We start from the raw sequence: 25,422 nt of genomic DNA, 5'->3' as shown, positions 1-25,422 counted from the left end.
TTAATTTTTAATTAGATGTAAGACATGCAGTATTCAAAAGTCAAATATATACCATATGTTGCACATCCTTTAAAAATGGGAGGAAATTGAGGATTCAATTGGAGGAATCCTTTCCCATGACAACTTCTAAAATAATCAAACCTAAGTATAGGTAACATCACATCCCGCTCTCCCTTGTTTGATTCGTTTGTTGCATCTCTACCATCATTGTTTCTTGTATTGTTTTTCTTCTTCGACTTTACAAATCAATGAATTATTTGGGTATTTATTTATGTGTGGGAAACGTGTTAGGTACCCCAAAACATTATTTTATTCATATCCTTACTCATCAAAAAGAGAAATCAGTTTAGTAAAAGTTATTTTATTTATCCAATAAATTCTAGCAATCTATAAGGAATTTATTGAGTAAATAGTTTTTAAAAAGCTTGCTAAGGAATCAACGATGGGATCAATTACTCTAGCTTTAGCATAGTCCCGTAACATCTAGCTTTTATTCGGAAGCTAAAGAATATAAAAACTACATTGCTTTAAAAGCAGTGGAAACTGGGCAGACAAATCACAACATGGTATGAAAATTTTAAGGATGAAATTGAACAAAATTAAACAGTAGGAAGCAGATTGAAGATAACCAAAGCTTAAGGATTACAAAATGTAACTTGCCTATTATCAATTTCACAGATACATCCTTGGTTCACCCAGAATCATGACACACTGATCTACTATTATGCTGAAAAATATAAAAGGGTAGCCCAACATCTACAAAACTTAATTAAGATATGTTCAAGAAGGAAAAATTTATTCAAACAAATTGTACAATTGCACAACGTTTGAGTGTATACAGACTCCCAACATAGAACCCCAAAAAAGCTTTCCTTGTAAGGATTAATCAGTTTCAAACTTTGCCGTAAAAAACTTGGAAAGGAGAAAATGAAGGCTGAAAGAATCAACAATGAGATGTAGCAAAAAATGTTAAAATGATCTGAACCTGTCTTCTTATACCAGACCAAGCCATTCCAATTATCGGGTACTTATTTAAGATAATGGACCTGACATTCATGTCATTCCATGAAGAACACTAAAATTTGATGGTCCAACTGTATCCGTGAACCCTCTTACCGACAGCTCTGGTACAGATTGCATTTTACTCAGCAACTCATGGTCTATAAAGATAACGACAACTGTAATATCATCATGAAAGAACCGCCTGATCCCCTTTTCAACCTTCTTAAGGTCATCATATCTCATCTCCCTTTTCCTAGCTGCTACATTTAAAGCTGATTTGAGAAGTCTTCTTGCAATTCCCTGATAATTCAGGATAAAGTAAGAACAAATTTATAAGTCTTTCACAGATAAAAGAGCAAAATATAATAAAAGAGGTTCGTTAAAGGATATAGCATACTTGTCTTGGGTTATTATGCACAATCTCAGCAGCTTCCTGATTTGTCATGTGTTCCCAAAGCCCGTCAGATGCAAATATGATAAATTTATCATTGGGTTGTAAAACTCTAGCACATATAGATGGTTCTGCTGTCAGCACAGGTCGACGGATGGGTTCAGGAAGGTGGAATCTTGGAAATGAAGGATCAAGACAAAACTCTGGCTTTTTCAAGTATGCATCACCTATAGATCTAGATACCTGATACCAATGCAAGGGATGAAACAAGTTGAATAGTTACAAGCACAGTAATTGTCACTGGTCAAAATTGCAGGCAAACAGCTGAAAAATGACCACCAATCTAAGAAATTGTACAAATTCTCTTTATGCATACAAGTGAATATTAGCACCAGATGTCGCATAGCTTGCATCATATTTAAAACAAAGAAAAAAAAAAAAAAAAAAAAAAAAAAAAAAAAGGAATCTTAAATGGGGAGTAGAGAGATGTTATGGGGCACAAGAGTCAACCGAGTCCAACAAAACCCTGTAGTGTCATATACTTAACTGATGGCTCCAATAACCACAGAATCTATTTGGAATAAGCTCAGGATTTGGAAAATTTAAAAAAAAACATCCATGTATGACTAAGTGTCATGGTAATATAGAGCTAAAAAAGAGAAATTATTTGTCATTAAAAAAAACTAATGATAGCAATAAAACCTAATAATAGCCTTTCTGAAATCCATAGAATGTAGAAATACTATAATATGGTAGAAAAGATTTTCCTGTAAGCCTAGTTCAATTTGACATTTACATTAACTGAAGAATGTCCCTCTGTATAGTGTCAATATGGTTTTCATAAAATCTGAATATAACCTTTCAAATAAATAAACAAATAAAATTTTCACCACAAATGGAATAAATCCTGAGTGCAATTTCATGTTGTGAAGCTAAAACACAAGTATAACTACAAGATTACAGTTTATTTCTTAAAGGGAATGGCATAATTATTGTGCTGGGAACTTTGACTCCTCATGCATGCGACACAAGGGTCAATGTTAAAGCTTGATTTTGTGGATGTCAGTATTAATGTTCATCCACATGCACATACACGCATCTTATAGGGTCATGTGCATGAGTGGTAAACAACTACAATATTAAGAATGCAAACAGTTTGCCAAATCGATTGGGAAAAAAACTGCCTTAAAAAATATATAATTGCAGTAATTTAGAAAAACATGAATCCTTTCAAAATAATATATTAAAAAACAACAATTAATGTAAATTGATTAAGGCCAAAAGAATTTACATAAGAAGGAGAAGACTAAAACAAGAGCACACCTGAATGATGCCTTTGATACGCCAAACTCCATGCTTCATGACTACAATATGTGAATCATCAGGATGCCTGGACTTGAGTTCTTGTCTAACCTCCTCCATACTTGCATTGTGATCTCTGGTCAACTGCTCAGCAATTATCTCATTATTTCTACCTACAGAACCAATAACAGCTCGAGAATCACCCAAATTGGCAACATATAATGTTCCCCTCCAGATGACCCCAACCAGGCAACAAGACCCAATTGCTGCAATCAGTGGTTTTATTCCCCACGACCTACGAACAAGAGTAAGAAACCCATCCTCAGTTGCTGAAAAAGCACTCCTAAGTACATCTTCAGATATGGTTCCATTTTCTCTAGCAAGCCCTGTAAAACAATAAATCAGATTCACCACTAAACATTCAGAACTACCTAAAATCAATAAAGAAACAAAGGGTGACAAGCAGAAAATATGACAGAATGAACACTTGATGCAATCTAAGGTTTTAGATAGAGAACACAGGGACGCAATTTTGAAAACATTTCTGTTGAGTTAAAGTGAATTCCTTAATGTGTTGAAGCAATACCAGGTGGAGTGGTGGTTACTATCATTAGTTCAGATATACCAACGAAAAATGAAAATCTTGCAAATACAACTTTGTAAAACCACATCAATCAAGATCCTAGCTGAAAGCCTTGTAACTCAGTGGCATTGACTGGTCTCCATCCATAGGGAAACCTGGGTTCAAATCCTCCATCCCCAACTTGTAACAATTTTCTTGTAAAAAAAAACAAAAAATCAATTCAAATCTTATAGTCAAACAAATATGAACAGAAGCTCCATGCCTCTGTTAGATATGCTATCGTCAAGAAGGTAGAAACCTCAGGGAAGAGCAAAATGCAATACCATCTTTCTATTCCAAACAACCTGTTATGATTTTCAAATAAGAAATTATATCTAAGCTTTTGATAACAGAAAAAATCCTCAATAAAATCTTACAGAGAGATACACAATGCCAGGCTGAAAAACTGGATGAGAAAAAGACACAAAACATCCAAATTTGCTCTCATTAAGAATGACAAGATAAAATAATGTGAGTGATAAACATTATCATTTTTCATCTCGTCCAGTTGCTTTTGGTTCTCCTTTATACTGACACAGTGAAGAGAAACAATCACAAGAAATGAAAACAGCCTCTTGCTTCACCTTTTTTTTTATGGTTAAGTTACACACACCATGCAGTTTGACCTACAACCTTACCCTCCACCTTACTCTTATAAGAGAAGCAGGTGTCAATTCATTTGAACAAGAACTCATCGGCACTTCTTACTTCACAATTTTTAGCATTCTCTTTACTTTTCCAAGTAAAAAAGTGTGTTAGCTTGCACATAATTTGAAATTTAGGCCTAAAACCACAATCCTATCTTCCAAATCTGCCTATAGTCACTTCAAGAAATCTTAATAAAATTTCAGATTGAACTACATTCTTGTCTCTGTGGACCAATCAGCACAGGGTCTCAGAATTAAATACAAAACACCTCTACAACAAAAAAACAAGATAGATCATCCTAATTTAACAAAACAGAAAACCCAATTACAATAACTGAATTATCAACCCAAAAAAAGAAAAAGAAAAAGAAAAAAAAGAAACCCTTTTTCACAATCACAAAACTGAGTCTCTTAGAAGCAAGACAAGCAAAGACCCACATGGAAATTCATCATAACAAGTAGTATAAATTGGTTTTTAGTAAAAACTAGGACTAAAAAAACCATTAAAACCCAAAACCCATTTGACCTACAAACAAAAGCGGAAGTATAATAAAAAGAGAGAAGAGGATCAAAGACTCACTAACTAGATGAAGAAAGAGATGGTCACAGATAAAACGAGAGGCATCAGGGCCACCATGGCCATCATAAACGCCAACAAAGGTGGCATTAGGAGCGGTCTCAACTTGGCTCTGGTCTTCGAGAACCTCATTGGCTTGAACAATAGCAAAAGAGTATTCACCTAAAGAGTGTTTGTGAAGGTCACGGCACCAAAGAAGCGAGTCAGCGAGTGAGGAATCGAAATCATCATCATCATTGCTAGTGTTGCTGCTGCTGTTATTATCCTTGCTCATACGGGCATATCTCCTTACTGGTTTCCAACACGCCCAAGCCATCCTTGCCAACCACGACAACATCCCTCATTTCCCAAACTGTAGTTCGATTTCAAGTTTTGAAAGATAGCAGAGAAAGACCCCAAAAAAATGTTTTCTTTTTAGTGTTTTTGGTTTCTTGGTTTAGAATATGGAAGTGGGTTCAGATTAAAGATTGCAAATTTTGATCAGAGAAAGAAAGACTAAAAGAAAATGCGAGAGTTTGGACTTGAGTGAACACTAAAGAGAGAGAGAGAGAGAGAGAGAGTGCGTGTTTGTGTTTCTGTAGTGTGAGAGGGAAAGTGGGAATTCTCTGCGTTTTCAGATTTTAGATAGATAGAGGCTTTACAGTTTTTACAGAGAGAGAGAGACTGAGAGAGAGAGATGTAAGGAAGAAAAGAAGAGTAGTGAAGAGAGAAGACAAGGGAAAGTTGACGAAACCGTGTGCTTTAAGTAATTAAAAATGGGCATGTACGCGTTAATTAATTACACATTTTGCCATTATTAGTGTGTCCTGGATCTGGGACCCGCTATATTTCAGTGGGTCAGATTTAGGAGTAGATACAAGGATAGAAAAAATAAAAAAGTACTTTTAAGTTTAAGGGCCCAACCGGGTTCGAACCGGTGACCTCTTGATCTGCAGTCAAATGCTCTACCACTGAGCTATGGACCCCCTTTTTGTCATTACCTCAATGCATAAATTTATTTAAACATTTAAAATATTAAAATAATTTTAATTTGAAATTTAAATGAACTAAAGTAGCTTTTGCCTCTTAAATTTTGAAGTTATTTTTAGGCTAAAATACAAACTACACCTCTAAATTTTGGGATTAGATTTTATACTCTAAAATTTAAGAATTTAAATTTTACCTTCTAAAGTTATATTCTGCTTGCATTAGCATTCCCTACGTCTATATTTTCTATTAAATGCCACAAAAATCTTTCAACACATATTTAATTTTTTCAATAACATGATGCCACATGGCATAATGAAAACGATATGTCATTATTTTATTGGACAAATTAAATATATGTGACAAGTTTATGTTGCACATAACATAAAATATGAATGAAAAAGCTGCTGATCCAAACAAAATATAATTTCAAGGTGGAAAATTTAAATTTTGAAACTTCAGTGTAAATTCAAAGACTCCCAAACTTTAGGGGTATAGTTTGCACTTTAGTCTTGTTTTTATTTTGATAGTCTATGTTTCAAAATTTTCACTTTAGCTCATGTTTGATTATATTTTTATATTAACATTCATCATTGCCATCTATACTCATTAGTAATCTAATCATCTAAAATATGTTTTTATGCAATATTTTTATAAAATTGTTAAACATAAAGGATACTTAATGGTTTGATTATTAATAGAAATAGCATGAACGATATAAAAACATAATCAAGAGAAGAATTAAAATGAAAATTTTTAAATGTAATAAAAATTAACCTAAATTTTAAGGGAGAAAAGTTTTTTTTTTTTTTAAATCACTAATGGAGAAAAATATACTTTAGTCATTGAAATGCGATTTTGCATTTACAGTTCTTTTACATATCGCAATTCATGTCGTGCAACATGTGCTATATGAATACTAGTAGCTATAAAAATTTCTTTTTAAGTCAATATAAATTGTGAGTTCCAGTTAACTCAACTGAAAAAATTTCTTGTAATCCAATAATATATTTGGAGCTTAAATTACGTCTAGACTAAAAACTAAGTGATACATTGGTATGCTGATAATGAGTAGTTATCATAAAACAGACACTCTTAGTTGAAATTCTATCTTATCTAAGGAAAAAAAAAAAAGGGAAAAAGAAAGAAGTCAATAGAAATTGTATTTGATGAGAGGGTATAGGACGCGTGTGATGGAGTAGGTGCGGCTTATCAATTACACACCTTGTTTCCTATGAATTAAAAAGCAGGATTAGTAGTTGTGTTGTTAGAGTTAGAGGCATGTTGTTTTCCTCCCTAACAAAAGGGGCAGCAAACACACATGCGACCTGTGAAGTAAAAGCCTTGCCTACTTTTGTGTATCACAAGGTTGTTATTGTATTCACTATTCAGTTTACCTACATTATCTAATCTAATCCTCAAGGGCTACCAATGGTACAGTTAGCATTAAAATTTTGTTGTTGCCAACCCTTTAAATTATGTCCCCACACATCATCCATATATTATGTATTGGATTTTGTTGCTATCCAGTTTCTTTACCATAAATCCATTTAATTTTGTTATAGCAACAATAAAATGTCACAGCATTTTGTCACAGTTGAGCTATCAATCCATTAAAGATCAAAATAAAAATAAAATATTACTATATAGGGACTAGCCCATCAACTCAATTATGAAAATGTTGTGACATTTTATTGTGTTCTTAGACTTTCTTAATCATGTATGGAGTTTTTAAAATCATATTTATATATTTTGAAATGAGTGGATTGAACTTTCCACATCATTAATGATTATAAATAATACAAACTAAGATGAAAATAGTCAATATTTGTATTAGTAATATTGTAAAATCTAATCCATTATTTATCATGAATAAGAATTTCAGAACACTCTATGATGGAGGTATCTCGATCTAAATAACTCTAAATCATCATCTTCCTCTAATCATAACAAATGGACTAGTTTTCAATAGTATCTAATAAACATTTCTGGAAAGTTTGAGGAATGGTGTTCCTCGATAATGCTCAGTACATCCATATGTCAATTTTCAACTATGTGTTAATGTTTTCGTATACTTTCAGTTTCCTATCAGCTTTTCAAATCAAAACAAATATATTGATCATTCTTTCATTTTTTTTTTTTTTTTTTTTTTTTTGAAACATAGTCACTTTATCTTTTATCTTGTTAGGATGTGCTTCGTGGATATGCACCAAAAAGTGGAAAAGAGAGAAAAAAGTCTTGCTTAGGTAGCAAAAAAAATCTTTTTAATTTCAAGATTGGACCCTCCTGCCTATATGCATTTTGAAATTCTAAGCAGAAATCCATTTCGAGTGAGATATGGAGAAAAATATGTCTCCACTACTTAGTGTATGTTTAGTATTATTGTAAGAAGTAAAGTTTTAGCTGAAGATTTTAGTAATAGAATTTTTACAATAACTAAGCATGATTAATAAAGGGCTTTAAAAAAAACTGTGAATTTTTTTTTTTTTTTTTTAATAAATGGTAAAACTTTTTTTTTTTTAGTTTAAAATTTTGGTTTTTTTTTTCTTATAAAAAATTTAAAAAAAAAAATTGGTTTTTTTCAAAGGTCACAAAAGAGCTTTATAAGAATCAAAATCTCTTTTCATCCTTGCCACTAGACATTATTTTTTCAATAAAAAAATCACTTTATAGGGCCTTTCCTTTTCTTTTCTTTTCTTTTTTTTTTTATTTTTTTATTTATACAGGGCCTTTTCTAGTTGACTAGCCCTTAGAATTGATCTAAAAACGTGAAATCAGAACATGAATAGACGTGTATATTTTCTACACGTGTCTTGCGCATTGGTTCATATTTCCTCGTATATTTTTATGAGCTTGTGAGTTTGAATTGCTTTTGGTTTCCACACCAAAACCACTTAATTTATGAATTGTTTGCATGATCCTCCAAATCTTTCCACCGTGCAATTATGTATGGTTCATCCCAATTCGTGGACAATTTGACTTTTGGGCTATTCTATAGATGCTCTTTTTTAATTTCTTCACACACAGAGAGAGAGAGAGAGAGAGAGAGAGACAGACAGCTTAGAATATGCAATTTTTTCTTTTTGATGGGATATGCAATTAATTAATTAAATTGATCTTAATTTATTTCTTATATATGAAATGAAATACTTATAATAAGAACAACTAGTGTAAATTTCCTCTAAAAAAGAAAAAAAAAACAACTGGTAATTAATTTCTTATATATGAAATGAAATACTTATAATAAGAACAACTAGTGTAAATTTCCTCAAAAAAAAAAAAAAAAAAAAAAAAAAACAACTGGTGTAAATTTATTGCCTTAATGGCAGGCTAAGAATTTCCCCTTCCCATCCATGGCATTAAGCCATTAAGGCCACATTAAAAAAAGCTTTATGAGAGAGAGAGAGTTGAAGCTAGACAGTGTCATTTATCAAACGCTTGTGCCGGTGGTAATGCTTCTCTATAAATACTTTTGAAGCCCCTTCTACAGTTTTACGCCATGTCTGCAAAATTACCACATATAACTCATTAGAAAGAAGAAATAGGAAGCATAGGCTACAAAACAGTAAATTTTAAAAAAAAATACAAAATAGAAATTATACTTTAACTTAATTTAAGTGTATATGTATGTGAAACTTTCTCCTAAATTCAACTCCGACCTTTTACCTTCAAACTCCACACGCACTTATACTTGTAGAGTGATTATTATTCTATAGGGTACACTGTGATTGTAACATCTATTTTTGGTAAGTGACAACAGTGACATTTTATATAATTAAGATTTGAACCATTACTGGTATTAGCAGTTGCAGACTTGTAGTTACTAGTTATAAATAGTGAACCGTGTTTGGCTATACTAGTGTATTATTAGATTGGACCAAACTTAGACTGGAACCAATTTTAGACGAGTTTTGTATACACTTGATGCAATACTTTATTATTGATTGAAAACTGTTCTTGGACCAAGATTTGGCCCCTCTAAATTGAGGATAGCATTGCCTATTACGGTATTACCAACTCTCACGAATTCCCTAGAAAGGGGAATCTTGTGTAATAGGTAAGACTTTTTTAGACTTTTATGTAAAAGAGGACTTCCAATGCCCCATGCCGCAAGGACTTTTGCTCTTTTTATATTTTTGTTTTCATGAAATTTTTTTTTTTTTTTTTTGAGAAGTTGTTTTCATGAAAGCTTGATTGTTGATTTGAAAAATTATCTAGAATTATGATTTTATGAACATCTAATTCTCACTTTTTACAAAGCAAATATAAACGTTAATTTTCACACATTTTGTATATGTAAGTGTTATTAATCTACTTTAGGGGAAGAATGTTTTTTTTTTACCCAAAAAAAAAAAAATGTTTATCAGTTTTAAGGATATTTTTGTCATGTAGAAACTATTAATAATGCTCAAAATTTATTAATTCTTAAGTTACTAAATAAGTATTTATCTTGTAAACAATTTATTTATTTATTTATTTATTTTGTGACCAATACTGGGACAAATGTTACACCACGATTTTCTTTCTCAAAAAAAAAAAAAATTCAAAGATATCTTATATTTAAAAACAGTGTTATAGTATAAATTTAAATTCTAAATACATTGATGATTGAACAATATAAATATCAATTTTTTTTTTTAATTTTGAATTCTTATGAATTGAAACTCTCTCAAGATTTGAAATTCTCAACAGCAAGGAGGAGAAAGAAGACACAGTTCCAACCTCCTCATCCTCTGACAAATATAGTGTGGACTGTGGACTAGGGATAGCATCACAGAATTTTATGTAACCATACAGAAAAGGTTAATGGATGATAATGCTACACGTATTAACCTAACTTCACATAATTATTTTTATTTAGAGAATAGACTTTTGTCTCTTTAGATTTAGGACATGATCAGATTGACGCAACAACAATGACAAGCAGGACAGGAATCAGGATCATCTTAAGCATAGTCTTAAAGAAGATCCAAATGGCTATATAGTGAACTACACAATGAGGTATGCGTTTCCTAAAAGCTTCAAGATAGGGTTGAATTTTGGACACTGACTTGACCGCAAATGCCAATCATCTAATCAAGCTATTGAATTCTAGATGGTTTTATATTGATTAACCAGACAATTCTATATTCTTTGTTCAATTTCATTGCATTGTAAACACATTGAGTTTTTTATTAGCATTTGAAATCATTGTGTTTCCTTTCCTTCCAATCAATCTATAGAATATCAACAAATGACATCACTAAAAACTTAAGTCCTACATTGCCAAGAAAGTGACATGCTCAAATCCTAAATTAACACAAATTAAGAGTAATAGTATCGTTTTAGTTAAAGCCCAAAGATAATAATCTAACCTTCTCAATGGTTCCCAAGAGGGACTTGTTCTTGATATCCCTTGCCCTCAGCTTTGTCCTCCCAATCCCAAGTTGCCGAAGCAATGCTGACCTTCTTGTTGGCACTAGAGGAAGAAGAGACCTCCTTTCCACTATGCTAGTACTATTAGATGGGCTCTCACATTGACCACCTTCTCTAATTATCCTACCCTTTTTCCGGCGTTTCAACACCCTTAACTCTTTCCTCGCCGGGGCCTCATCACCCGAATCCGAACCCATTTCAGCAAACTTTCTAAGTAATTCATCGGAAGACTTCTTGTTAACATGTTGAACTGTAGCAGAGCTAGCAGAGTCCATTATAGAAAAAGTGAGAGAAATGAGGGAGAGAGGTGATGAGTGATGATAATGAAAATGCAAAATATATTGGGGGGTGAGATTTATTGATTATAATGCTGGGTTTGTGTCTTATTATGTGGAAAATGGACCGTTGGGGTACGTAAATGATTTGAATAATGAAAGTGGAAAATATAGCCGTTGGGAAGACCAAAGGGGTTTTTAAGAGTTCAATAATTGTTAGGCATGTCATATACAGTATACTGATGGATGGGCCATTAATTAATAATAACAATACTACAATTATTCCATAATTGTTTAGAACGGCAAAGGCGCGCCCCTCACATTCTTTGCTGACAAATGTTGGCGCTTCCTGGTGCTGGTGGCACTGTGACTGTGGTATCAAAGTTTGCTGATGATGGTTACGTACTGTTTATACGGATCTCGCAATTGACACGATTTTACTTGAAATTGTATTTTTACCGTACAAAGAGTATGGTTAATGTATGCCTTTAAAACATATATTAACAAATCTATTTCTAAAAAAAAATTATCAAGAATTGAAAAAACTGCCAAAATTTTTTCAATTTTCGATAAAACTTTTTTAATTTTCGATAAAACTTTTTTCAAAATCCTTTTACAATTAGATACTTTATAGTCAATCATGTTTTCAAAACAAGATTTAATACTTTGATCCAGTTAATGTGTGTCCCTAGCCATCCATTTAAAAAAAAAAAATTATGAAAGATTGAAAAAGTTGTCAAAACAATAAATTACTTTTTTGTTTTTTCCATAAAATGTTTCTTAAAATGGTTTATTAATATCTGTCATAAGGGCACATGTTAATAAATCCCTTAATACTTATGAACTGAAGTTGGAGTTTTTTTTTTTTTTTTTTGGCTAAGAACTGAAGTTGGAGTTGGACACACGCAAAGTATAAAAAACTCTTCTTCTTCTTCTTTTCTGAGAAAAACGTAAAGTATAACTCAATTTAATACACGTAAAAGTATTCATATTCGTAGAACTCACTTGTATAATTTCATTCTCTTCTCCAAAAAAAAGATCCCAATCTCTTTGCTAGATTAAAGCTGCTCCAAACTTTTTTGTTTCCCATTGGCAATACGAATATGAATCTTGAATTCCATTACAAGTGACAGACCGATTTGAGTAAAATTAGCTAAAACATAAGGCCACTTGCTAATGGATCAATTTATGCGATTTTATTCACAGAAAATATTCGCAGATGGAGGAGAATCAACAGAATTTAAGAGAGTCCACTGCTTTATTTATGGTCTAGAAGGGGGAAAACTTCTTTAATCATGAAATATCATATCAGTCATTTAATCACGCTAAGTATTAGATAATGTGATAGGAAAAAATACACACCCACAGCCTAAATTAAAAGGCAGAATTCATGAATATAATTTCCAATATCATCAATATTGGCCGGAAAAAAGCATCATTGTACCCTACGTTACAAGTTACAACAATGGTACATTAAAGGAAATTCGACAACAATACTTTACAGATGATAACTCAAATAAAATTAGGAGAGGGGGAGAAAACTCTGTTCAGGCTTGAACTTCAGAGATCCATCTCATTGATTTTCTCTGCCAGGATTCTACAAACAAGGTTGCAATCAGAACTTAACTTGTCATAACCAGTGAGGTATAGACTAAAAAGTGTAAACAACTTGCAAAACATTTTCAGATCTGCAGATTATTTCTTTCCATGGAAATATGTTAACAAATTAAAGTTCTTTTATTCTTTCACTGAGGAAATTCAAAGGAGTTTATTGAAAGAAGAAACACCAAAATAGAAGCCAAGATGTTTTTATTCTAGGTTCAAAGAAACAAATGTTTAAATTTTAAGATGCCAGAAAATTCACATGGGCTACTTGACAGTGAAATACCATGACTGATTTACAAAACCAAAAAAATGGCCATATTCCTTAGACTTCATTACATACTCAATTAAAAGGAATTGTTTGGATCCATATTGTTCTCTAGAAATGTCTAATAGGAATATAGAGCATAACCACTCAACAAATGGTGGTAATAGATATTGGTATTACAAGATGGTGAAGAAGAGGTATTAAAGAAAGAAACCCAACAATTAGGTGGTGGGATTTGAAGGGGGGTGGGGAAATGTTGGGTTTTGTGGAGCCTAATTATGTTTGATCCGGTTGACAACCCGACCCGAATAATATTACGTGATTTTTTAATGGGAGATTTTTCTGAGACTTGGCCCAAGCCGTAACGCTCATGGACAAGCCTCCTAGGGGTCCAAGGGCAACACCCGCAGGAAAAAAATTTTGGCCCGTTTTGTAGCCCATTGTGTATCATGTGCGCAAGATGTAGAAAACGCAGTTTTGGTTATTATGATTTTTTTTGCCATTGTTGTCGTTCTTGAGAGACTGAAACATTGTACTGCCGCACTTTGTATTTTTTTTTCTGATAATAATGAAATCCCCGCAACTTCGTGGACGTAGATAAATTGGGCTTTGTAGAGCCTAGCTATGTTTGATCCGTTTGACGACCCGACCCGAATAATATTGTGTAATTTTTTAATGGGAGATTTTTCTGAGACTTAGTCTTGGGCCGTAGCGCTCATGGACAAGCCTCCTAGGGGTCCAAGGGCAACACCCGCAGGAAAAAAATTTTGACCCATTTTGTAGCCCATTTTGTATCTTGTGTGCAAGATGTAGAAAACGCAGTTTTGGTGATTAGGATTTTTTCACCGTTGTTGTCATTCTTGAGAGACTAAAACACTGTACTGCCGCACTTTGTATTTTTTTTCTTGATAATAGTGAAATCCCCGCAACTTCGTAGACGTAGACAAATTGCCAAACCATGTAAACATTGTCTTATGTGTCTAATTATTTTTTCTTTGACGTGTGTTTTCTCAAATTTTTTTTACTTCTCACAGGTTTGGAATTTCGGGTTAATTCCCTATAGGGAAAGGGTGTGTTTAAAGATAAAATGATGAAAGAAGGCGAGTGGAATTTATTAGAAGATGTTGATCAGATGCGGAATGAAATGGCTAATTGTATTTAAAAAGTGACTAAAAGACATACTTAGAGAATCTAAAGGATGTGGGCGACCAACTAAGGAGACTTGATGGTGGAATAAAGTGGTACAAGCAGCAATTAGATTAAAGAGAGAAATATAGAAGCTACCTAGATGTAGACACAATGTTGCTTTTAAAAATTATATAGTAGCGAAGATGGAAGCAAAAAGGGTGGTCTAAGAAACTAAATGTAAGGCTTATGATAAATTTTATTTTATTTTTGATAGGTAAGGCTTATGATCAATTATATAGCAAGTTGGGGACAGAGGAGGGCTAAAAGGATATTTCTAAACTTGCTAAGACAAGGGAAATGAAAACAAGTAGATAAGAGCATATTAAACTTTAAAGAGAGATCGACAAGTTATTTTAATAAACTTTTTAATGGAAATGATATAAAAGATTGGAGTGTGTAACCCAATGGATGATAGAAACCGTAGATTTGTTTGAAGAATTAGGATGACTGAGGTAAACAAAGGATTAAATAGGATGAAAATGGGAAAAGCTATGGGGCTGAATGAAATCCCCATTGAAGTTTGGAAGTTCTTGGATGATGTGGGTGTGTGCTGGTTGACCAACCTTTTCAATTAGATCTTAAGTGTTAACAAAATACCTAGTGAGTCGGGGAGAAGTACTTTAATACCTATTAACATGAACAGTGGGGATATTCAAAACTGTACATATTACCTTGAAATTAAACTTATGAGTCACGTTATGAAACTTTGAAAAAGAATGATTGAACATAAGTTAAGACATGAAATAACCATATTGGAGAATCAATTTGGTTTAATGCCAAGACAATCTACTGTGAAGCTCTTTTCTTACTTAAATGTCTAATGGAAAATTAAAGAAAGGCCTATAAGGACATTGGCTTTGACCTAGAAAAAGGATATGATAGTGTCCCTAAAGGCTATATGGTGGATTTTGGAAAAGAAAGGAGTTCCTTTATCGTATATTAAGTTGATTAAGGATATGTAAGTTGTAACTAATGTGAGAACAAGCAAATTCATTACAAGTGAGTTTCCTATCGCTGTAGATTTGACTCGGCATTAAGTCCATATCTCTTTGCACTAGTGATGGATGAGCTCATTAAATTGATTAAAAGGAAAATCCCTTGTTATATTTTTTTTTTGCAGATGATATTGTGATATTGTTTTAGTAGGTGAAACTATGAATGGAGTTAATGTCAAGCTAAATTTGAAAAGATGCTCTAGAATCTAAATGCTTTCTATTAAGTAGAACTAAAACAAAGCACATGAAATATAAATTTAATAAAAGTAGAAACAAAGCTGGAGGGGTGGTAAGACTTGATGGTCAAAAGATACTCAAGAGCAAGAGTTTTTGATATCTTGGATCATTAATTCATAAATATTTAGAGATTGAAGAGTATGAGAATCATAGGATAAGAGCAGGGTATATAAAGTGGAGATGTGCATTAGGATTATCTTGTGATCATAGAATACCTATTAAGTTAAATTGAAATTTTTTTTATAAAGACTACTATAAGACCAATTATGCTTAGTGGTACTAAATGTTGGGTTTTTAAGATGCAACATATTCAAAAAAATGAATATAATTGAAATGAGAATGTTAAGATGGATATACATGAAAAAATAGGATTCGAAATGAGGACATAGTTTAAAGATATAGGTGGCCCCTATTGATGAAAAGATAAGGGAGAGAGATGGCTTGGTCATGTTCAAAGGAGAGCAATTAATGCTCCAATGAGAAAGAGTGAATCAATTCAAAGTGACAGAATGAAAAAAGTAGAGGAAGACCAAAAGTAAAATTAGCAAAAATAGTAAAAAATGATATGTCAATTGAGAAAGTAACAAAATATGACTTTGGTTGGTGGAAACCTTATAAATCTATAACAAAGTACATGTGGCCGACCTTGAATAACTGTTGGTGATCCATAGCCAACCCTATAATTCTGATTTTTGAGACTAAGACTTGATTGTTGTTGTTATCATCTTGTATGTATGCATGTCTATATTATATAAGACAAATCAGTTTTCACAAAGAAAACACCCTGATTAAGTTTTCTTTCTTCTTGAGTTTCTCATCAACAATAATATATATATCCTTTTAAAACAAAAAATGAGACAAGCACAAACATACATGGGCATACAGTACATTTTATGCTTGTAGCATCTCCTCTCATCTGCAATGTTACAAGTCTCAACTAATTATAGTCAGCTACGTTCAGTTGCATGTCAAACTACAAAAATTGATAAAAAAAAAAATAATAATTGCTTTATATCATCATCATCATTAAATAAGTAGCCATGATGCTTTGATGCTCTTTATTAGGTTACTTGTGACATTTTCAATCAAACCATGATATTAAAAGAAACCTGGTGACATTAAGGGTTGCAGTGTCATGACTGAATCTCTTTCAATATTTATTCACTATTACTACAACATTATTCATAATTATGAGAATAAGCCGAAGTTAAACTTTAAATCTAGAGCTCTGAATACCAGCAGAATTTCTTACCATCATGTTATGAGCTGAATTCAGTCCCAAAACTGAGAGTATGGCATTCAAGATTTCTCAAGTTTAGCTGCAAAATGGGAAAAAAGTATTAATGTAAGCATGTATCCATGAATATTTTTCTGTAAGGATGTATGCACAATATTACCATATAAACTTCAAAGCAGAACTGTAAAAAGAAAAGAAAATCCTCTATTTCCCAAATTTTTTTTTTTATAATTACCATAGATATATTGACATTTGACACGCTAAGAATATTGATTAAACATGTTGTATCTTATGGAGAGTGTGAAATCTATACTTTATAGTGTAACACATAATATGAAATCACATCAATTAATCAGTCATCTTCTTTAAGCAATTTTATAAGCGTAACATAGGCTCAGTCCAAGGACCATAGATGTGTGACAGTTAGTTATTACACACCTAGCTCATAGTTTGAACTATTAGAAGGCTTCCATCTTTCAAAATGGATTGACTGTTGTGAAAATAAACCATTTACGCAAGATTAAAGAAGAGAGAAGAAATTTAGACACAAAATTTACATGGTTCAGCAATATGCCTACATCCACAAGCAACGATAGAGAAAATTCCACTAGAAAATAAGGAGATTACAATAGTAGCACACATGCACTCTCACCCCATATTCACCCTTGGGTCTCTCTCATAAAGAATAAAGAACACCCTTTTGTATCTGATAAGTCTATTGTGCAGCTACTCTTTCTCACCTATTCGGCTCTCAATAATTAATCTTTAGCAAGACCACAGATATATATATATATATATATATAGTAGAAAAAACCAACTTGGCGGCTACCCTTCACCTACCCTTCACCGAGTCCAAATTGGAATAGAATTCTTCTGTTCCAAGCCAAATTACATGACATGCAAGAGGCACGAGTTCCATTTCTCTTTTCTTTTGACTGTTTTTACCACAGATTATAGAAGGGATTGAAGGCATTGGTTGATTATGGGAGATGACATAAAGCACATGCACCCCCGTGCAAGTTTAACATGTTAAAAGCTTATTCTTTAGTGCTAATTCCTTGAAAGTTCATCAGCACCCTGATATGATTAAAAGATTATATTTAAAGCTTTTAAAAAGTTTAAAAGCTTACCACAACAGCAACTCCTGTATCACAGAATTTAGGAATGCATATGAGTCTCACCAACTGCCCTTCTGACCCTGCACTCAAAAGTTATCATTAAAGTTGTCATCTAATGAAATTTTTTTATTTCCCTGGGAGGGCTTAAAAAGTAACATGTTGTTAAATAGTGATGATTTAATTGAGATTTGCAAGTTAAGAAGAAAGTACCCTTTATTAAGTCAGTTTTGTATTTATCCTGATTACCAACAAAGTAAACATGAGGACAGCTATCAATGAAGAAAGGATCCCTGTCCACAAAAGGATAACACCCTGGAAGATAGTAACAACATGAAAATTAATTTAACTACATAAACAGAAGAGAAACACAACTTCATGAAAAATTATATTTTTCAAATTTACTCATTCAACTCTCCCAATTTCTTCTATGAATAATTTTTTCTAATATCAAATTAGTCAGCTGCTAAGCCTCTAAGAAATTTTCAGAGCCAAGTAACAGAGTTAACAGAAGAAAAGAAATCAGATTGATGGTCAAGTATTATAGATATACCAAGAGTATTAGGTGTTGTCGGTGCCAAATGCCTCCACCTTAATGTCCTTTCCATGAATTCAAGTTTATCCTTTGCCTCTGAATACTTCTCAAGATCATCTATGTTCTGTCCCGATGTTCCAAGAAATCTTAAATCCAGACCACACATTGTCAAAGTCTTATTCTTTCCTTTTTATTTTTTTCTGTATGTGTTTTGGGGGGGTGGTTATACCTGATATTGTCAACCTCAAAACAATGAGGATTAGTACAAGACCTAAAAGTGTTATAAGCTGAAGACCCAGGGAAAAGGCATCTATTCAACGGCTGAAATGAAAAAACATTAGCAATAAATCAAATGATGGAGAAGATGATGATGTATATATGCTTTCAAGGACAAACCTGCTGAGGTAAGGAGAAGTTAGCTGGGTCATCAGATCCTGGCATGATATCTAAAGGCAAACTAGCAGCAACCTAGAAATAAGTAAGATATAAGCATCTTCATTCCCAACGAGGGACAGAAAGGAGCTAAATTAGCACGCAAACTAATGATATTAACCTGTGTCAAAAAGATATCTAGCTCTTTAATAGGCTCAGACAGCCTTGATTGATCCTTTGAAGCCAAATTCTGCATATGTTGAGTAAAATCACCATTAACGGAAATGCAGTAATGGACTATTGTCATGTGTATTAATGATTCTTGACTTATGATCATAAATTTCACTCTTGAAGATTTTAAGAAACAAAACTGAGAACTCCCAGACTTTCTGTTCTCTACTCTTTTTTTTTTTTTTTTTGATAGATAAGAAAAATTTGTATTAAAAAGAAGCTACTCCATCAAAGAGATGAAGTAAATGAAGGAAATATGTACAAGCAACAAAGGAAAACAAAACAACTTATGCACAAGAAAAAAGCAAATCTAAAAACAGTAGAATGGATTTCGAAGGAGTAAAACCCCACGCACAAGACCAATCAAACAAAGTGGTTGCAAACAACTCTAAGAGCTTATCCCCAAAAGGCACCAAATCTTCAAATATGCGATTATTTCTCTCCCTCCAAATAATCCACATCACACAATGTGGTACCAAATTCCAAACGTTTGAAAAATGCTTACCCAACCAATTCCTCCAACCAACTAACAAGTCAATAACCCTTTTAGGTAGTACCCAAGAAACACCAAAAGATCTAAGGGCAAAGCTTAATAACCGAAAAACCTCACCACTATGTAGAAGTAAATGATCCACACTCTCCCAATTACATTTACACAGGCAACACCGATCCATAATAGTGCAGCCCTTTTTCCTCAAATGGTCCATTGTGAGAACCCTCCCCCATGCATCTGTCCAAACAAAAAACGACACACAACATGGAGCCTTCACACCCCAAATACTCTTCCAAGGAAAAGTAATAGAGCTTGATCCCCTCAATGCACCATAAAAGGATTTTATATCAAAAACCCCCTTCGACCCCAAACACTACCTCATTTTATCTCCACCATCAATAGGAGGACTCTGTGACTTCAATGTATGAGTAAAGGCCCCCACCAACTCCATCTCCCATTCGTTAAAACCACGTCAGAACCGTATATTCTCTACTCTCATCAAAATAAGTTCTAAGAAAATTGCATAATTTTTTTACTTATAATTAGGAGCCACAATAATTTATTGCTTCAGATGTAAGACATACCTCTTGCAGGCTATAACTCAACTAAATCTCTTAAAAACACTAGCCCTTCCAATTGGCAATGAGGGGTTGAACATGTCGAAGTAGGGCCTTGGGAGGAGATATCCTGCCCTAAACTAAGCAACAAACAGACTAATGGACAAGTGACAGACATACAAAGGCCATTAACTAGGGATGGACATGTCAAAGTAGAGCCTTGGGAGGAGAGATCCTGTCCTAACCTTCAACAACTTTTAATGAACCAACAAACAGACTAATGGAGAGGGAAAAAGAAAAAGGAGAAATCATGAGATCTCCCTTAAAATTTCTAAAACAATTCTCCAAGAAGATTTTTATTCTTGGTACAAACACTCATCTGCTATCATGAAAATTATTATGTGATATGGGCATCTAATTTTTATTTTCCACTAATTGATGCAAAAATTGAAGTATCTCCTATGCCTGCTCCATAAAATGGGCTCAGGAGATAATTTTAGCTTTACTAGACTTACCAGTGAATTTTCAAAATAATAGCACATTGAATGAAAGTTTTACAATGAGAGATAAGAGTAAGTCTGTTCAGAACTTGCACAAAGGCTGATGATATAGCAGAGATCACGAGTTAGGTAATAGCTGCTTGAAAAACCCACAAAGAGATCATTGTTTATTTTTCTCCCAAAAACAATGAAGTACCCGTTTGAGTACAGCTGAAACAGACCCAGCGTCTGCATTTCAGCGTTTTCTTTTTTCTTTTTCTTTTTTTTTTTCTTTTTTTTTTTTTGAGAACGGGCACTGGCCTTTTTTTGCTTTTCTAATGGGTCCTATGCACTGTTCAAGGGACCTACAAACCTCTTTTTTCAACAAAAATTTCATTAAAAATAAGTCCCACAGCACTATTCATACATTAAAAAATTATTTTACTACAGTGTTTTTAGTTTTCAACAAAATAAGTAGTATCTAAACACACCTGAAAATGATAAATAAAAGGAAATTACTTATGAGTTCAAGCACATATATTAGCACCTATTGTTTCTAACAATCAAAAGAAAAATAACATAGCTATTAAAATGAATCACAACAGAAATATATCATTATAGAAAAAAATTATTTGATTGGTGTTATAGAATAGAATTATAGAAAATGAAAATATTGAATCTGCTTATCCACAGAAGAAACCAAAATGAAATTAATGCATTGCCTGTCCATTGAGAAGACCACGAGGAAATTCAACAGAATTCCCAGCAAGTACTACGTGAACTATTTCTGCTGCAATGCCTTGTTCCTGTTCATTTCATAGTTCTATAAATTAGCCATTTAGATTAGTTTGCACTTAAAAAGCAAGTAACACAATCAACCAAAAATATAAACCAACGTAACAGACTGAAGGAAAAGACAAAATGAACCTTCTCATCTCCTAAATGTCCTGTTATATGATCAATAAGAAGCTGAAACTGGAGAGGATTAGAAGTGCTTCCCCCAACCCTTAACCCTGATACAAAAACAACATGCTTGTCTTCTCCTGCAAATTTCAAATTTAATGAAATCAAGGCAAAGCTTATAGAAAAGATATGCCAACTCTGCAGACATGATTGAAACAACTTCAGTTAGGACAAGGATAAAAGGGATATCCATGCATTTGCTAGCCAAATTGAGTCAGGTATAACAGAGTTCCAACCATATATACTCCTGCACAAATATCCTTCACAATTCCCAATTTATTAAATAACAGATAGAAAAACATAAGTCAAGCAAAAAAACCAACTTACACTTCCAAGTAGAAACTTACACATATTGAAGTTAAATTCAAAATGGACTAGAAATATCAGTTAAAATGATGGCATTTGACTTCCCCAAGATGTTTTCTTGCCATATATATATTCAGAACTTCATCTGTTAATGTGAGTGTGAACTTATTTCCTACTGAGATAATTTAATTGATAGCCAATGCTATCATTTTTAAATGTAGGAGTTTGATTTTATATTCAATATTCATTCATTGTTGGTCTCAATTTGATTTTCTAAGTGGAGTTTTTTTATATAATGAACAATTAACATATATTAATTCCTGTTTCTATAATTTGACATTCGATACATATTGCAGAATAGTTCCATGATTTGTTAGAAGTTATTATTCCAAAAATTACATGAATGCATCTGACCAACAAAAAAGTCACTCGTACAGGCAATTTACTGAAAGGTGGAAAAATTAAGAAGGAAGAGGGAGGAAGGTAGACCAGATCATACTTGGTTTAAGGGGATGCTCTATCTGGGGTGGTAGGCCAGCTTCTAGGACATCTTGGACCAAGAAATCTCCAGCATCAGTTTCCTTTCCAAGCAAAGCAACAACAACACCTATCACATGCAGTAAGTTAATACAAATAAACATGCTTTAAACAGATAATGATTCAAAATCTTTTGGTCCTACAAGTTCCATTTCTGAGGGGCAACAAGAGACAAGACAGACTAACTGCAGCCCAAATTTTACACAAACTTCAGAGTATAAGAATAGCTGAGTAGATCACTCACTACTCATTCCAAACATAAATAAGTGAAGAGATGGAAATAGCATTAAGAAGTTGGTATGCATTAAATCTGGGTTGATCATAACCATCCAATGAATTGTACTCCTAAACCAATTATTATGATGATTTAAAAGAAAAATTCAATAAAACCAGCATTCATCAGGCTAGCAATAAGAAGCATTTTTAGGAGTAAGGAAGTTCAAATTCATAGGTTAAACCGCCACATAAATTGACTTCGCCTGAAAATGGACCAGAGCTCCAGAAAACCAACCCTACTGCAACTAAAGATGATATAAACCACACATGAAAAAGCTTGAGCAATTATTTTCATACAAAAATTGAGGTTTTCCCCCCAATAGATTAAAACAAACTAGTGACCTACCATCAGATCCTGACATGAATTTTCTTATGTTAGTATAGTATATTTTTCATTATACAAACCTGTTACATATATAGACGGTAAGAGGACACTCCCACTAAGCTTAACTCTTCCACTGTCATCTTCTAAAACTAGCGTATCATCTGGATGCATAAAATTATGAGGCTTGACAAGCGGAGTCACAGATCTCTGTAGATTGCAATTAAAATCTTTTATTTTTAAAACTTCATTCTCAATCATAAAAACCAAAATAGGGAAAAAAAAAATATGGAAGAAAATATAACACATTCATTGACAACTACAATACCTCCTTGGAGTATTCATCAAGAATGCAAGGTTTGAGTTTCATGTGCTTGTACAGGGTTCCGACAATGATGCATTCCCTGTCTTTTTCCAATTGCAAAATTGTGCAAACTGCAACCCAGCAAAACCCAATACATATCTATATTAGTCCAAAGAACTTTCTATCTTACCTAATTAGTAACTTGTCAAAACCTCACAAGCAACGAGTTCTCAATTCACTAAATGACTACGTGATAAAGACTGAAATGACTAAGCTAAATTTAAGCCCTGACCATGTGCCCCCACAAAATGAACAATAAACCCTCAAACTAAATTCTCACCCAATAAAATATAGCTACCGTGAGCCAAGGAAACCCTACAAGCAAAAAGTGGGTGTTAAAATATAAGCACTGACTCTCCAAAATCCTCGCCACATCCGTGCTGAAAACACCAAAGACCTCTGCACGTGTATCCTCAATGAGTTGGGAGGAAAAAAAATATTTTTATTATATATATATATATATTTTTTTTTTTAAATATCCTTCGATTTTATATATTTTATATTAATTAATTATCATATAATATTTTTATTATATATATATATATATATTTTTTTTTTAAATATCCTTCGATTTTATATATTTTATATTAATTAATTATCATATCACCACCAAATCGTGTCCTAATTTTTCAAGAATTGCCGTGTTGCCATGTTCCATGTCATGTTATGTCCTTACTTCCTAGGTCAAAATCCTGAATTTCATAATACCCCTAAACCTTAAATGCTTAAATTTTTTCTCAATCACAAATTCCCCCCTAAAACATACAGAAATTTACCAAATAATCCACACACACACACAAAAAATCATAGTCTACAACTACAAAATCTCAAATTATCAACCACAAATGTGCCAATACATCAAACCCAAACCAAACTAGCCCCACCCAAATTCCATATATTCACATTAAACACACAACACATCAGCTACTTAAACCCCCCGAACAAAAAAAAAATCACAAAGATTATGAAGACAAAATGGCAAACTCAAATGTAAACCCAAACCCAAAGTGAAAATTAACATAATTAAACTGAAATTTAAAATAAATAAATAAAAACCCAGAAAAGCAAAATGGTCAAAAGGGTAAAAAGAAACGAACTTGGAATAAACAAAAAAGGATTACCAGGCAAATGGGGTTTCCAATTGGGGGCTAGGGAATAGAGGAGGGTTCGCATCAAATGGAGACGAGTGAAGTAAATTTGACTGTACTGCTGTCCCCTATATGTCTCTTTGTGAATCCCAAAAGTATCATCCTGCAATCAACAATGTCAGCCTCATCATCACATCAAGTTTTTTGAAAAAGAAAAAGAAAAAGTTACCCCATGGTTTCTCGGGAAAGTGACAAGTGTTGAGAAAGTAAAGAAGAAGTGGAAATTAGTGAGTAAGAGAATAGTTACCAGGGAGGTATAGGTAGCTTGTTTTCTCTGGAGAATGTTCTGTGAGTCGATTTCCATGGCTTCCATGGCGGGAAAAACAGCAAGTGGTACTGAATCAAAGAGCTGTAGCCTGTAGGGCTTAAGTACGGAATGAGAGTGTGATATTGTTTTAGGTACAAAATATGGTTAAAAAAACGAACATGAGAAAAATATGGGGATGTAGCTCACATGGTAGAGCGCTCGCTTTGCATGCGAGAGGTACGGGGTTCGATACCCCGCATCTCCAGTTTCCTCGTTTTTTGTTTTGTATGGCAATTGACAACTGCAATAATCGTTGCTGGGATGACACGTGTCCACGTGTTGTTATGCAATAATTTCACACCTGGCAACCACTTGTTTCTAAATTAGGAATTTTGAATTTGGGCGAACGAACTATTTACATTTTGTAAAGTTAAACTCAAATCACAAATAGACACTTCTCTAAAAATATTCACATGATATGATGAGAAATAATATGTCTATAATATTTTTATAACAAATCCTAAATTGTAGGTTATTACTGGTTGTTATTGTTGAGGCAAAAAAGTAATTTTAGTGTTAGTTTCAAATTTGAACTAATAACAACTAACCACCTGTAATTGGTTGTAAAAATATTGTAAAATTGTTGTAGACATAGCATCTCTCTAATATAATATATATGAATGTGAAAAAATGTTCAAGGGTTTTCTCTCTAGGTTTTCTCTGAAACCTAAAGGTGAAAAAAGGTGCTTGTCG

At 33.0% G+C, this 25,422-nt stretch overlaps 3 protein-coding genes and 2 non-coding genes across 7 annotated transcripts; 1 reads left to right on the top strand and 4 right to left on the bottom strand.

The window, feature by feature from the left end:
* Positions 1-618: 618 nt before the first annotated feature.
* Positions 619-5,259, bottom strand: LOC112015501 (probable protein phosphatase 2C 25). Its single transcript, XM_024047904.2, has 4 exons — positions 4,545-5,259; positions 2,717-3,081; positions 1,400-1,636; positions 619-1,302 (listed from the first exon to the last, which is right to left on the bottom strand). The coding sequence occupies exons 1-4, from the start codon at positions 4,876-4,878 to the stop codon at positions 1,054-1,056; spliced, it is 1,185 nt and encodes a 394-aa protein (XP_023903672.2). The 5' UTR covers positions 4,879-5,259; the 3' UTR covers positions 619-1,053.
* Positions 5,260-5,434: 175 nt separating this feature from the next.
* On the bottom strand, positions 5,435-5,506 carry TRNAC-GCA (transfer RNA cysteine (anticodon GCA)). The gene has a single exon. It is a non-coding gene; the product is annotated as a tRNA-Cys (tRNA).
* Positions 5,507-8,610: 3,104 nt separating this feature from the next.
* LOC112015487 (uncharacterized) lies at positions 8,611-11,290 on the bottom strand. The gene is made up of 2 exons (XM_024047887.2): positions 10,862-11,290; positions 8,611-9,010 (listed from the first exon to the last, which is right to left on the bottom strand). Exons 1-2 carry the CDS (start codon positions 11,195-11,197, stop codon positions 8,921-8,923), a joined length of 426 nt encoding a protein of 141 aa, XP_023903655.1. The 5' UTR covers positions 11,198-11,290; the 3' UTR covers positions 8,611-8,920.
* A 1,277-nt stretch (positions 11,291-12,567) lies between these two features.
* LOC112015495 (DNA polymerase delta small subunit) lies at positions 12,568-24,797 on the bottom strand. 3 transcript variants are annotated; one of them, XR_010629987.1, is made up of 16 exons: positions 24,670-24,778; positions 24,396-24,525; positions 23,239-23,345; positions 22,994-23,120; positions 22,275-22,382; positions 21,434-21,549; positions 21,229-21,312; positions 18,928-18,996; positions 18,771-18,842; positions 18,604-18,695; positions 18,393-18,520; positions 18,053-18,154; positions 17,855-17,922; positions 16,740-16,806; positions 16,361-16,403; positions 12,568-12,794 (listed from the first exon to the last, which is right to left on the bottom strand). XR_010629987.1 is itself a non-coding variant. In XM_024047894.2 (15 exons), exons 1-14 carry the CDS (start codon positions 24,733-24,735, stop codon positions 16,747-16,749), a joined length of 1,329 nt encoding a protein of 442 aa, XP_023903662.1. In that variant the 5' UTR covers positions 24,736-24,797; the 3' UTR covers positions 12,568-12,794; positions 16,740-16,746. The 3 variants fall into 3 exon arrangements, 2 of the variants coding, with proteins under 2 accessions (XP_023903662.1, XP_065632145.1); XM_024047894.2 differs by lacking the exon at positions 16,361-16,403 and having other exon boundaries at positions 24,670-24,797; XM_065776073.1 differs by lacking the exons at positions 12,568-12,794; positions 16,361-16,403 and adding an exon at positions 16,410-16,596.
* A 64-nt stretch (positions 24,798-24,861) lies between these two features.
* On the top strand, positions 24,862-24,934 carry TRNAA-UGC (transfer RNA alanine (anticodon UGC)). The gene has a single exon. It is a non-coding gene; the product is annotated as a tRNA-Ala (tRNA).
* The last annotated feature ends 488 nt before the right edge of the window (positions 24,935-25,422 follow it).

This window comes from Quercus suber, unplaced genomic scaffold (assembly GCF_002906115.3).
Source record: "Quercus suber isolate HL8 unplaced genomic scaffold, Cork oak 2.0 scaffold_127, whole genome shotgun sequence".
NCBI classification, from domain to species: Eukaryota; Viridiplantae; Streptophyta; class Magnoliopsida; order Fagales; family Fagaceae; genus Quercus; species Quercus suber.
The sequence above is the reverse complement of the archived record's forward strand: the minus strand, read 5'-3'. Positions and strand labels throughout refer to the sequence as shown.